Source organism: Balaenoptera ricei, chromosome 17 (genome assembly GCF_028023285.1).
Source record: "Balaenoptera ricei isolate mBalRic1 chromosome 17, mBalRic1.hap2, whole genome shotgun sequence".
Taxonomy (NCBI): Eukaryota; Metazoa; Chordata; class Mammalia; order Artiodactyla; family Balaenopteridae; genus Balaenoptera; species Balaenoptera ricei.
In genome coordinates, this window is record NC_082655.1 from 39,937,430 (window position 1) to 39,952,650 (window position 15,221).

The 15,221-nt window shown below is 44.8% G+C and overlaps 1 protein-coding gene across 1 annotated transcript in view; it reads right to left on the bottom strand.

Moving 5' to 3' along the window:
- The window catches only part of SDC2 (syndecan 2), a 108,792-nt gene that overhangs the window by 6,983 nt on the left and 86,588 nt on the right, over window positions 1–15,221 (bottom strand). Inside the window, exon 2 of the mRNA XM_059901912.1 lies at window positions 7,821–7,932. Within this exon, the coding sequence (XP_059757895.1) occupies window positions 7,821–7,932 (112 nt within the window). The remainder of the gene's footprint in view (window positions 1–7,820; window positions 7,933–15,221) is intronic.

Consider the following 15,221-nt stretch of genomic DNA (forward strand, 5'->3'; position numbering starts at 1 on the left):
GCCCGGCATTTTTTTCTATATTATTATTATCCTGAATGCTCTCAAGAAGCCCTTCTTTTAACTTCCATGTTCAGTCTGTCCCACTCAAGAGATTTCTTCCCTTCTATGCTGAAAGGTGCTACATTTTCCATTTTAAAACATAACAACAACAAAAAAGGAACACTGACCCTTTATCTCTGTGAGCTGCTGCCCTCTCTCCCCTTTTTACCACCAGATGTTTCTAATGGTGGTGTGCAGACTCACCGGCCTCTTCCCTCACCATCTACTCCACTCTGTGCTCTACTCCCCCTAGTCAGGTATTCCCTGTCACCACACTACTGGTACTGTTTTGTTAAGGTCACCATTCCCCTCCACGTTCCATATCCAGTGGCATTTTCCAGAGTCCTCATCTAATTGAACCTCCTAGTGCCATTGGACGCTTGTCAACTCTCACCTCCTTCTTGATATACTACCTTTGGGTTTCTATGGCTTTGACTTCCTGGCTTTCTCCCCTCACCTCTCTGGCTATTTCTAAGTCTCCTTTGCAGGCTCATTCTCTTCTACCTGGACCCAAAATATGAAGAGCTCCTTAAGGTTGAGCCCTAGGCTGCTTCTTACTCCACACTTTCTCCATGGCTTCAATCACCATGTAAAGACAAATGAAACCTAAGTTGACATCATTAGCTTCTACCACTCCTCTGAAATGTAGACCTACATATCCACTGGCCTACCTGGCATTTTCACTTGAATGACTCAAAGGTGCTATATACATCTCTATCATGTTCAAAATACAACTCACGGAACAGACTTGTGGTTGCCAAGGGACGGGGGGTTGGGGAGGGACGGATTGGGAGTTTGGGATTAGCAGATGCAAACTATTATATAGAGAATGGATAAACAACAAGGTCCTACTGTATAGCACAGAGAGCTATATTCGATATCTTGTGATAAACTATAATGGAAAAGAATATTGAAAAAGCATGTGTGTGTGTGTGTATATCTAATTATATACTGAATCACTTTGCTGTACAGCAGAAATTAACACAATATTGTAAATCAACTATACTTCAATAAAATTAAAAAAAAAATAGAACTCATGATCTCCTTGCCTCTCCCCTCTACAAACCTGGTCTTCTCCCCATATTATGTTGCAGTGAATGGAACCCTCCATTCCTATAAATCACAGCTCTGGCCCCCTCCCCTCTTCCTTACCACCACATTGAATCCATCACCCAGTTCTGTGGATTTTACCTTTTTATCATGTCTCCACTCTTACACCTTTCTACGGTTCCAGGGCCACCGCCCTCATCCAAACCACTGTAATCTTCCTATCAATCACTGTACCTACCTTCTTCCTAACAGCTCCCTTTCAGTCCACTGTCCACACACTGGCTGTGACCCCATCATCCTCCTGTTTAAAGCTATTACAATGGCACGCCACTGATTTCAAGATGAATATAAAATGCCTCAACCTAGCCTTGTGTGGTCCAGCCCTGGCCTACCTTTCCAGCTTCCTACAGCATCATTTTCCCTGCTGTCCCCTGTGCGCCAGCTGTGGTCCCTGATCTTCAGCCAGAAGCCTTTGCCTAGTTAATTCCTAACCCACCACCAGACCTCAGCACAAACATCATTGCTTGGAGAAGGCCTCCCTTCCATATTAGAGTAGAGTCCTCGTTAAATGGTTTTTTAACACCACCTTTCTTACCCTAAGATTGCATTTATCAAAAGTTTGTAATGATGCATTTGTTTGTGTAATGATTGACTGAAGTTTCCCCTACAAGACTGAAGCTCCATATGGCCAAGGGATTGTTCGCCAAGTGCCTAACAGAGTCCCAACACCTGCAGACTCTGACCCAGTATTTGTGCAGTAAGGACTGACCACTGACTGCCAGCTGGGCACTATGTTTTTTTGTTTGTTTGTTTTGCTTTTTTATCAGAAGAATTTGAGTATTTCTCACATTCAAATATAACATTCTTTTTTTTTTAACATCTTTATTGGAGTATAATTGCTTTACAATGGTGTGTTAGTTTCTGCTGTATAACAAAGTGAATCAGCTATACATATACATATATCCCCATATCCCCTCCCTCCTGTGTCTCCCTCCCACCCTCCCTATCCCACCCCTCTAGGTGGTCACAAAGCACCGAGCTCATCTCCCTGTGCTATGTGGCTGCTTCCCACTAGCTATCTGTTTTACATTTGGTAGTGTATATATGTCCATGCCACTTTGTTACTTTGTCCCAGCTTCCCCTTCCCCCTCCCCGTGTCCTCAAGTCCATCCCCTACGTCTGCATCTTTATTCCCGTCCTGCCTCTAGGCAATCTTGAGAAAGAAACACAGAGCTGGAGAAATCAGTCTCCCGGACTTCAGACTATAACATTCTTTTTAAGCTGACCATTCGTCAAATTTGTAACAACTGAAAAAAAACTCAAAGTCTGTAACTCAAACTAACCTGCTTCCTCGGACAGGAACAAATGATGAATAGCCCCAAATTCCTCACAGAAGCATGTTACAATAACAGGCGGTTCAAAAAGCAAGAGGTAAGATACTGGGAATAGTGCAAAGCTATGAATAAGGCTCATTTTAAAAATATTTTAATATATCGACTGCCTCTGGCACGTACACTCATTATACAGAGGAGAAATGGTGAGGGGAGGGTCTATTGGAATAAATATTGGATTTGGCATTAAACAAACTTAGTACTGATTCTGGCATCTATTATCTCTGTGACCTTGGGCAAATAATGCTTGAGTCAGTTTCTTCACCTGTAAAATGGGGATAACAACAACTAAGTCTCAGAGATGCAAACATAATATGTATATTTGAAAGCATTCTGTATACATAAAATGTTACATAAATGTAAGTCATTAATAATGATGGCTCCAAAAAAAAAAAAAATAATGATGGCTCCAAATACACTGCTCTTTCATATCAGTCTCCCTGATTTTCCATCAAAGTTTTATACATAATATGATTGATTTGCTTCTTACAAAAAAAATTCAATGAGAAATGAAAAATTTTCAATTAAGGGCTTTCGAGACTCCCTTGGTTCACAAGAGTTACAAATACGAACTGCCAAATTAGGAGTGTGGAGAATTTGTTGTGAGAGAAGAGGTTTTGTAAAGTAGAAAATTCCCTCAAGTTGGCACTTCTTAAATTAGAGACAGGTGAGTGACCCACCTCAGGGGCTCTTCCACTGCATTTATTATCTTTATGAAAAAGATTGACCCTCTTGCCCAAACCAGAAATCTGGGGACCCCCTTTCAGCCCGCTTTGCCTGAGACATCCTAGCCCAGAGCCCAAAGCTCGTTTCCACCTGGGAAACTCCTGCTTACACTTTTACGCCCAGAATCAGTGTCATCCTCTTTCCATCCATCGTGGAACTGTTTCTTTCTCTACGTTTCCACTGTTCACTAAGTTTCTTCTTTTTTGAAAAATAACATTTTCTTCTACTTATAAAAAGAATACATGTTTTTAAAAAATACATTTTTCATGGATGATATTGGGAAACAGAAATACAGGAAGGAATAAATAAAATTATTCCACCACCAGAGAAAGCATCATTAGATTTTATTTACTGAAGTGTTCCTAGCACCTAGAATGGTGTCTGTTCCCCCGTGTTATGGGTCATTATTAAATAGTTGTGGAATGAATTGAATAAATATCTGCATATCATCTCATCTCCTAATGAGTTTTTCATCTCTTAGATGACAGTTCCACCCTCCAAGGACTCTTCCACTCTCAGAATGGTCCTTTTTCAAAGTATCCTCTTCTTGTTTCAACGTTAAAGAGTCTTATCTCTCCAACTGTAATAAGTTTTTCTGTAAGTTCTCTTCTCGCTGTGAGTTTCTGTTCTCTTACCATTCGGGGGTGTGGGAAGATCTCTATCTTTCAGAAGTTACAAGTTCTCCTGTAAATGTCTGGGGAGCCTTGGTTGTCTTCTTGTATTTAAGAAGGAAAGGCTGAGAAGCTGACTAGAAGCTCTGAGCACACAGGAGAGGTCTGTCAAATGTGAGCATCATCAATTAGATAGACTTGTGTGTTTTGTTGGAGAAATTGCCAATGCCAGTATCTTGGAGTTGTTTCCTTTGAGTTGGTCCAATTTCCTAGAGAGGGTAAAGGCCAGCCCGTCAGTGTTCCAGGAATGACTGGGAGAAGACAACTGGGAATATCTCCGCATTAAATAACTCTTCATCTAAGAACTTGTATTTCCTGTTTTCAGTGTGGGGTCCCTTGCCCCATCTGTGCCTGGTACACTCCCAGTCCAAAGACCCTCTGTTTTATCTTCCCCAGATAATAAACCTCCAGTTTTCTCCTGAGGTTGGGCGCATCAGTCCCTTTGCTGCATTATGGTGGGAAGGAATTAGGGAATCTACCTGCATCTTGAACAGACTTTCAACCAATCATCCTGAGTTTAGTACCATTTTCACGCTCCATCTAGTGCCATGAATTCTGGGGCCCTACGGGGATTCTACTGTGTAAAGTGGTTGCCTCTTGGCTCTCCCCACCCCCACTACTGGCTAACTCAGCTTTCTCACGTCTGCCAAGTCTGTTACTACTAGCCCATCTGCTTCCCAGCTTTCAAAACATTGTGGCCTTTGTCTCCTGTACTGTTTTGTTTGTCCTTGTGAGTTTAGGCCCAATTCCTTTATTGTTGGTTTAGTTGCATATTGAAAGGTATGTGTGTTCAATCTGCCATCTTTAACCAGAACTCTGCATTTAACTCTTACATTTTTGTTGTACAGCACCTTCTTATGTTATATCACCCATGACATGGTATAACAATTATTTTTTTCTCATTTCTACATTTTTCTCATCAGACTCTTGGTTCCTTGAGGACAAGGACCTAGTTTTTCATCTGTGTCCCAAGAACATGGCCTAGTATCTGGTCCACAGTGAATGCCCATGAATCATTTAAGTGAATGGTTGAAGTTTTCATGTCTGCCAATGCCCACCCCTGAGTGCACATATATAGTCTGGTACCATCTTCTCAGGTGGGAAGCACCCTCTAGGCCTTTGGCCATTTTCCTCCAGTCCCTTTGCCCTTCCACTGGATAGCATACGGGAGTGAGGACAGAGGGAACAAAACCCGGGGGATCCCAGTCTCCAGCTGGGACTGGGCATCAGCTAGGCAGGGTCTCCTCATTCTGGAGTAGAGTTTTAAGACACAAGGAGGCAGTAGAGCAAAGGAGTGAAAGAGAACACACTCTCAAGCCCAACTCCCTGGCCCCTATCCCAGCTCCATTTCTTTCCAACAGTGTGATCTGAGGCAAGTTATTCAATCCCCCTGAGCCTCAGGTTTTTTCATGTGAAAAACAGAGATAATACAATCTGTCTTTACAGAGCTGTTATAAGACTAGGAACAGTGCCTGACATGCAGTAAGGGCTTTACAAATTTTAGTTACAGCTTTTATTACCTTTAAGCTGAAAATCAACATCCCCAGTGCAATGCAAGGAGGTTTCCAAAATCCAGAATGATACGCTTCTTTTTTTTTTTTTTAATTAATTTATTTTTTAAATTTATTTTATTTTTGGCTGCGTTGGGTTTTCGTTGCTGCGCGTGGGCTTTCTCTAGTTGCGGTGAGCGGGGGCTACTCTTCGTTGCGGTACACGGGCTTCTCATTGCGATGGCTTCTGTTGCTGCGGAGCACAGGCTCTAGACGCACGGGCTTCAGTAGTTGCAGCACACGGGCTCATGGACTCTAGAGCGCAGGCTCAGTAGTTGCGGCGCACAGGCTTAGTTGTTCCGCGGCATGTGGGTGGGATCTTACCGGACCAGGGCTCGAACCCGTGTCCCCTGCACTGGCAGGCAGATTCTTAATCACTGTGCCACCAGGGAAGCCCCAGAATGATACACTTCTTTGTAGCAATGATCTGCCTAAGGCTGGAGCCAAGGCAGAAGCAATGTGGGCCCACATTTAAGCCTCAGCTCGATCCATCTGATGAGTGGTTCAGGATTTCAAATGATCCACTCCAATCCCCTTTCACCTGGATAGGGGGAGTGGGGGAGGGGAGGTGCTGCCAGAGGAGCAGGACTGAACCTGTGTCCTTTATATTAAACTTAGGGACAATCTTGGCAGAAATCAGCAAAATGACTTGGACAACCTCCACAAATCTCTAACAACTCTTAGATTCTAAGATCTGTGAAATGGGGACCAAATTGTATCCATATTTATTATTTCCTGGGACATTTTGAAGAAGACAGTTACAAAGCACTTTTGAGGTGCTAACGAAAAAAAAGAGGTGCCATGAGTGAACGGTATTAATAGAGTTGTGGGCTATGGAGGACAACTTTTCACACTCATCCTGCGTGTGCGTTATATACCACTTTCCCCAGAATAACTAGGGCTATTTTTACATGAGGACTGCATTGTAAGCTCATTGTTACTAGGTCAGACACCACCTCTCTTGTCTTTCTCAGACTTGCTGTTTTCCAACCTAAAATGCTCACTCTTATGTAGCTAGAGCTCGCCCAAAGACACAACTGATTTTAATTTCCTCTGGGTCATTCTGAAGCCCAGGCTGATCTGATTGTGAGACATCTACATTCAGCGTAACTTTTACCAAATGTTGAACATAAAATGAAAACTCAAATCAAGGAAGATCCTGGATAAGACTTGCCTAGCATGCTGCTGACTTCGAGTTCCTGACTGGATCATTAACATATGCACAAGCTCTTCTTTCTCTGCTACCTGGGGGCCAATCCGGGCACAGGTGAAACACTTCTCAGGTATGGTAGACTGCAAAAATGGCCAAATCCTTTATTCCCCCTTGTATCCACATCCTCTGCAATGTGGCCCTGCAGCTCTTTTCATTAAGAGGCAGACTCTGGCCTGGCCTTATAACTGGCTCTGACCCATCAAATATGGCAGTGAAATTGTGCCAGTTCTAAGCCTTGGCTTCAAAAGATTTTGCTCACTCTTGCTTGCTGTCTTGGGATCTCTGCCTCCTCCCTGTGGACAAATGGCTGGCCTTCTGGAGGATGAGAGACCGCATGACCAGAGCCAAGTCTGCCCCATTGCCCCAGAGATATGACAGAACCCAGAAAGATCAGCAAAGCTGCAAACCCAACCTGCAACTGACCATTGACATGTGAGGGAGCCCAGTCAGGCCAGCCTAAATTGCCACCCTGCAGAGTAATGAGCTAAATAAAATGACTGTTGTTTTTAGCCACTACACTTCGGGGTGGTTTGTTACGAGTCATTACTGCGGTGATAGATAACTGATACACCACTGGAGTTGAGGATATCACTGTACAATCATTTTACCTGGCTACTACGTTCTCCCTCCTACGTTTGAGCAATACACTAGGAGTAAGAAAGTATAACTCTTCTTGGTCTCACCTATAATCTTTAAGGTAGGGTTGGCAGCTGTATGAAACCAGTGTCTCAGGGATCTCTTTAAGGGTGGTTTCCATGACATCGCTCTGAAAGCCTCAATAATAAAATTAAAAGCTAATGTTGACAGAACACTGACTACATGCCAAGCAGCATACTCTAAGAGCTACAGATGTGTCAACCCCTTAAACCTCACGACAAACCTATGTGGGAGGGACTATTATTACCTTCCAGTCTATAAATGAGGAAACTGAGGTTCAGCCAACTTAAATACATTCCCAAGATCTCACAGCTCAAGTGGCGGGGAGCTAGAATTCACACCCAGATGCTGTGACCCCACAGAGCATACTCTTAACCATCGTGCATAACTGCCTGTCTCCTCGAAGTAATTTCCACTAGTGTGTGTGTGTGTGTGTGTGTGTGTGTGTGTGTGTGCGTGTGCGCGCACACGTGCTTGCACAAGCACAGAGAACAGAGGTGAGCGTGGACGTAGCCTGCCTTACCCGAGCCTGATGCAGAAGCATAATCATCGTCATCAATAGGATACACTCCTGAAGCTTCTTCAATGGAGCTGTTGTCAAGGTACATGTCTTTATCAGACGTCAGCTCTGCCCGCTGAGAAAGGAGAAAGAAGGGATTCAGGATGGTGAGAAATTAGGAAGTGAGCTTATTCAACTCACTGTGCAGGTTTACACCTCGGCGACTACCCGTCCCTCTCCCCTGTTCCTTGGAACCCACATTTCTGACCCTACCCCTCCTTAGGACACCCTGACAACTCATATTACGTCAAGGGCTGACCACAGACAAATGCCCCCGAGGTAAGCCTACAGAACCTAACTCAGTAACATGAAGATGGCTCAGAGGCCAAGGCACCTATCACGGGCTTATCTCCTTACATCCCACTAAACCTGTCTGAGTTCCAGGGCCCCAGTGCTAGTTGCAACCATCTCAGGCATTCCTGCTGTCACAAAGTCACCGTGAGGCTCCTTTACTGGAAAAGCTACAAGACATTCAAATCATTTAAGGCTTTCTTGGGGATGTATTAGGGTGCTTGGGCAAAATCACCACCCAGGGATCTGTCAAGGCCCCTTGGATGTTTGCAGGCCTGGCCACACTCAGAAGCTCGTGGTGGCGGGCAGGCTGTCACAGGGCTTCCTGCCGCAGCCCAGACGCATGCAGATGCCAGCACCACACCCCTCGAGGAGCAGGGCCTGCGAGGCTCATGGACCAGGGCGACAGCCCACCGTGAGCTGCGTCTGGGGCTCACGGGCTTAACAGAGCCTTAATGACAAATGCAGAGAAACCCACAGGAGCACATTCTTTTTATATTCCTGGCACTTGGTAACAGCAAATCACACACCGAATACGGAGAGGGATCATTCACTAAGTCGACCAGGTCCGCAGCTTCTCAGCTCTTCGGTAAGAATTTTAGTATTACAATTCAACCTAATCCTACCAAGAGAGCAACTCGCATGAATTGGAGGCCGAGTAGATGTATAATTTTTTCTTAAATGGTTTCAGTAAATTGATATTTTACCACCAGTATCTCATGAAAGCCCAGAAACAAATACAGCAATCTGTCAGCTTCTAAACAACATCTGTGTTTGGAAAAAGGCAACACTCATTATTGTCCTATTTTTAAAAATCAAATGGAATGTCTCTTCCTAATAGGAATGACAAAAAAATGTTTCCCTCACTACAGAGGCTTTCATTAGATTTCCTTTAAAGCCTTCTGTTCCAGCTGTCACTGCGACTGGAACCTTCCTAGGAGGATGCTGGCCCCGCCCCCCCCATCACAGCAACACCGTCTTCCCTGGCTGGAGAGGCTGAAGTGTCCTAAACCCGAGTCCGCGCTCTCCAGGCGTCAGGGACAACTGACGGGAAGGTATGGGCGCCCACTCTGTGTGAGCGGCCACGTCGGCACATTCTGAGAACTGAGACTTCAATCAGGGACTGGTTTCCCAGTGGCCTGGCCTGCGGCGCTGAGTGACCACCCTGAGCCAAGAGTGTGCTGGAGTTTTCCTACTAGAACAGTCAGAGCTTAACTCCGCCCTCTGAGGCCATTCTGCGTGACACGGGTCTCCAAGGCTCTCCCCAGTCCAGGCCTCCGGTGTTTTCCCAAGCTTGTGAACCGACCGTATCAGGAGCCCTGGTTCCCACAGCCCCGCCATCAGCGTCACTGAGCCACAGTATGCAATCAGCTCCTTTGAGGGCGAGGACGGCACCTCATACATCTTCAGTCCACCCCAACTCCCCACAATCATGTATCTGGCGTATAGTACATGCTCAGTAAACACTGCTTGGGCTGTTTCGTTTGTTGTCCTGCTTGTATTAAACTTTGTCCTGTGAACTTCACCTGCAGGACCCTGTCGTTCTTTCTCTCAAATCCTGTCTACAAAACAGGCTCTGACTTCTCCAGTCCTTCCATGTCCCCTCGTTACAAACGACTATTTTGGATTTTGTAGTCTATGAACAGTTTAAGACAAACTCTCAGTGCTATTTATATATACGGTTTTTAATTTTATTTATTTTATTTTTTGGGCTGCGTTGGGTGTTCGTTGCTGTGCGTGGGCTTTCTCTAGTTGTGGCGAGCGGGGGCTACTCTTCGTTGTGGTGCGCGGGCTTCTCATTGCGGTGGCTTCTCTTGTTGGGAGCAGGGGCTCTAGGCACGCGGGCTTCAGTAGTTGTGGCACGCGGGCTCAGTAGTTGTGGCGCACGGGCTCTAGAGGACAGGCTCAGTAGTTGCGGCGCACAGGTTTTGTTGCTCCGCGGCACGTGGGATCTTCCCGGACCAGGGCTTGAACCCGTGTCCCCCGCATTGGCAGGCGGATTCTCAACCACTGCGCCACCAGGGAAGCCCTCAGTGTTATTTTAAATTGTTGCCCCTCAGCAGAGCACACTTGGAGAAGGCAGGGCCTCAATGCCCTGTGTGTGCTCCCCGGGCCTCTAAGACTGCATGGGGACTCAATAAATATTTGCCAGTTGAGATTACCTAAAACAAATTGGCCTTTGACTCAGGCTTCAGAGATAACACATGTCACAAGACCCCTAAAGTTGAAATCTTTCCATATGAAGCCTGGGAGATCACTGGCCCCAAACCTCCCACACACATGGCATGGCACCTGGCTTAAGTGACCTTGAGTCTTAAAAGCAGAAACCCATTTGCCTTTTCTTAACACTGAATGCCTTTTTCCTCCTGGCTCTGTCAAAGAATTTTTGAGGCGGCACCGGCCACACGAAGATATTTAATCCCTCCTTGTAAACTGAATTTCTATTCATTAGGTGACCCAGTTGTTGGACGGACATGTCTGTCACACTCACAGGCAGATGGGCCAAAAACGACTCCCAGAGGATTCTGGCCACCGCACAGTTCAACCACACGGGGTGGCTTGACAAGCAACTCACTTCTGCAGGACAACCGGCTCCTTACGAAGAAGCTGTCAGACCTGAATTACTATAAGACTTGGGGTCAGGATGCATGTACAGAAGCTGGCTTGCCCTCGGGCTCTGCGGGGCTCCAGGGTGGTCCTGCGGCTGACGGGATGTTTAATGTGCTCAAAGGCAGTTAAAAGTATTTGTTCCTCCAGCATCCGGTGTGGTGCAAATAATGATGACCTCACACTAAAAGTCAACTCCTGCTCTGACATCAGGGGCACCAAGCACCTAAGAGGAATTACCAATATCCATCCTTCTATAGAGTCCAATTTAAGCAGATTCCTTTTCACTCGGTAGCAGATAATGCTCAAAGAAACACCTCCACTGTCCTTCCTTTTAAACAAAAAATACCTTCACAAACATGACAATTCCTTTGGTGAAGCCTCCACAGTCTGTGGAAAGGATTGCTGCAGTTAACATGCCCGGAGAGGGAAATGAATTCTGCATTGACATTCCCTGGGGGCAAGATGTGCATCTCTAGAAAGCCAAGAGAAGGGGTGACTCAAGACTACTGCTTCTACACCAGCCAACTGCGATGTGCCTCACTAAGCAGAAAACCCCAAGACACACTGAACGCTCTCGTGTTCGATGAGACAGAGCCACTGGATGAAAGGAACCAGGAGGAAATGGGCAGAGGCACAGCCCAGGGTGTGGAGATGCAGCCTGACGGTAGGATTTCCTAATGAATTTGTTTCATTTGGGACCAGCCATCTCCACGAGGCAGCGCCAATACTGTTGGCTAACAGGGCTCAGAGTACAAGTTGGAAGAAAAACAAAGCTGGTCTTTCAGACCTTTCCCCCCTTGGCTGATGCAAGACATGCATGCAGGAGAGCAAACGGAAGTTGTAGAGAGCAACTGGGTACAACGAGGAGGAAAACTGACTGCAGGACAAAATGGAGGATCAACCATGGAAACTGAGCACTAAGTTGCCGTCATAGAGGAAGCAGCTCCCCCCGGAGGAGAAGGCCCACTGCCTGAGTGCTGGATCCCCACATGCCTGGAAGGCAGGCAAGATCCACGTTTGTCTCCCAACTCCATCCCTTCTTTTCTAGCCTTCGAACTGCAGTAACCTCATCATGCTGGGTCCAGACCATTACAGAGGCCACCCCTCAAGACGTTGTCTTTGAATCCACTCTCTGCTGAGGGACCATTCTTAAATATGACCACATTGCTCCCCTGCTGAAAAAAACCCTTTAGTGGCTCCCTATCACCTATAGGATGAAAGAAAAATGCCTTTTCCTTGAAAGAATACCATAGGACCTCACCTGCATTTCCAGTGTCAGCTGCTGCCACTTCCTCCACCCAAACCCTGGGCTCCATGACAAAAAAACTCCACTCGGAGACCTGGTGACACCAATTTCCTTTATACAAAACCCCTAAGAGGAAATAAACTCCTCTAAGCACAGAAAATTGAGGAAAACAATGGTGATCTAGGCCTCACATACTTGAGAATGGTGAAAACTAATATTCTGACAAAACGGTTCGGCCCAAACACACATGGTGTTCGTAATAAAAATGAACAGAGAAAATGCTGACCCAGTGCCTGGAAGACCACAAGTGCACTAATCTCGATTTTAGTAAGCAATACCACAAACCTGCCCACGTTCTCAGCAAAGAAAATCGTGGGATGGCAACTGAACAAATGTACTTGTTGGTTTTTTCTTGAGAGGTAAAGCTGACATCGAACAAATATCATGTTTCAAACTGCCAGGGTGGAAATCTGTTATTTAGAAATTAGAGGTCTTCCTTGAAAGATACACTGCCTTATCTACTAGATGAATGTCCTCTAAATGCCTTAAACTAGTGCAACCGATAAACAGTGGTCAAGATAATTAAAGCTCAAAGCAGTCGGTGTTAAATTCACCTTATGGTGGAAACTTAGGTTGATAACAAAGTCAGAAAGTAGAAAACCTAACTATTTATGGATACCACTCCCAGACCCAAGCTTCAGAAAATTATCCTTTGGACATAAAAATTAAATATTCAGGTGGCCTGTTATGACATTCTAAATCACATCTTAGATAACAAACACCTGGATGGTGTCTCTTAGTTTTAGGATAAAGGCACATCCAGTCCTGACTTAGACTCAAATGTATATTAACTTTTATGGTGATTACAAAGCACCAAACTAGCTGTAACTTTAGCTTATTTTTCCAGAGGTGACTTAATAAACTATTTTATTACTAGCTAACACACACTGTAAAAGAAATAACAGTTAAAATTTTCTCCCACATAGTCCCACAGAGATGATACACTTGCCCTTAAGATGAACTTGCCAATTCTGGCTGAGGTAGAGCCCAAAGGAACATATAATCTTAGAGCTTGACTGGATACCACAGGTATCCAGGTGACCTATTTATTTCAAAAGTGAAGACACAGAACGCCACAGTGGCAAAGTCACTTAAAATCACCCAGTCTAGCTGGTGGCCAAACTAGAGCCCAAAACTTTTGCCACTTAATTCTTACTATTGCACTGTAATGTCCTACAACATGAAGCTATCAGAGCCAGTCAGCCTGGGGTTCAAAAGGATTAGCTGTAGCTAACGGTTAAGTGTTTATTATGTGCCAGGCATTCTGTACTAAGTGTTTTTATAAGCACTGGCACATTTAATCATCTCAACGATCTCCACTGCCGACCAAGGAACTGAGGCTTGTCCAAAGACAGACAGCTCAGAAGTGGGGAGCAGGGGTTCACTTCCAAGTCTGGGCTTCAAAGTGTGTGGTCATTGAGAGTGTTGGCCATGCTGTGCCTCCCCTCAGCCCCCCTTGTGATTCACACACAATAAAGGTCCTGAGAAGAACTGTAATAAAGAGTCCTGTTGAACTCTGCTTGATCCAGGACTTTCAAACTTTGGCCATGGAAATTCTCCAACCCCCCCAACTCCCCGAAAATCTATTTAACATCTTTTAGAACTAGTATTCTTGGCATCATAGATGGGGAAAAAAATCTGTGTGAAGAGTTAGAATTCTAGCTTAACAATTTCTTCTCTGCCTACCTTCTTGCAAACTGCCCATGTGAAGGACGCCAAATGCCATTCATTCATTTTTAGTAATACCTTCATCTCTATCAGGTGTCCCATCCAAACCAAAGATGTAATGGAAGGAAAGAAACCTATGTTTATTGTTGGGAAAAGATACTGCTGTCCTTGAATATGTGAGATATGACTGCATTATATATTTCCAGGCAAATGCTATTGTGTTTACCAAGCACTTGTTTACAGAAAACTACCTGGTACCTAACAATGTCCTAGGCCTATTCTACTATCCTGTATATAATTCCCACAAAAGCTGAGGTCAAAGGTGAGGTCACACATGAAAGCAAATTCTTAAATCCTTACTTAAGAAATCCTTAAGAAAGACCTTTAGCTCAGACCTGTTTCAAACACCTCGTCTAGTCCTTAATGACTAGTCCTTTTAGCTTTTTGCTGAAGTCTCTAACTTTAAGAAACACTTGAGCATACCTTCCATAAAGTGGGGAGTTAGTTTAAATTATTTACTGGTGCATATTAGGAAAATAAATCTAATTCTGAAAAGAAAAAAATCAGGTTTATGAAGGTAGAATCACATTTGGGTGTTAATGAGGCAAAAAGATGATTGGGCTGCTCATAAAAATGTCGCATCAAAAAATAAATTCTAGGGCTTGCCTGGTGGCACATTGGTTGAGAGTCTGCCTGCCAATGCAGGGGACACGGGTTCGAGCCCTGGTCCGGGAGGATCCCACATGCCGCGGAGCAACTAGGCCCGTGAGCCACAACTACTGAGTCTGCGCGTCTGGAGCCTGTGCCCCGCAACAAGAGAGGCCACGACAGTGAGAGGCCCGTGCACCGCGATGAAGAGTGGCCCCCGCTTGCCGCAATTGGAGAGAGCCCTCGCGCAGAAATGAAGACCCAACGCAGCCATAAATAAATAAACAAATACTTAAAATAAATAAATAAATAAATTCTAAAAAAGTCAAATCATCGGCAACCATGGAAAATTTCAACTAGTTCCATGAACCTTTTGAAACAAACCAAAGCACGACAGATGACAGAATTCCTACCGTACCTATTTACAATCCTTCAGGTCTGAACCACTCATTTGGAATTGACCAGTCATGGCGGATTTTCCTGCTGAACACTGCATACAGAGTGGGAATCTTATCTCACCACTTAGAATGTACGTTCCTTGAAAGAGGTCCAGGAACCAGGAGCAGGTCTGATGTTTTCTGTATCCCCTACTGCTTTAGAGCCAGCATACGGTAAAGGTTCAACAAAGAGTAGGAGAGGTCACATTTTTCTGAAAGGCTAAACCCAAGCTTTAAGCCATTTGGTGAAAGGAAATAACCATGTATTTTAAATAAGTTAGCTGGTTACCTCACATCAAGGAAAACTCAACCGATGTACTCTTACTAGGTCTCTTTTTAAAAAAGGAGATCTGCAATTCAGCCTTTTACTGTGAGGAGGACTAACAGAAAGATAAGTATGACCTT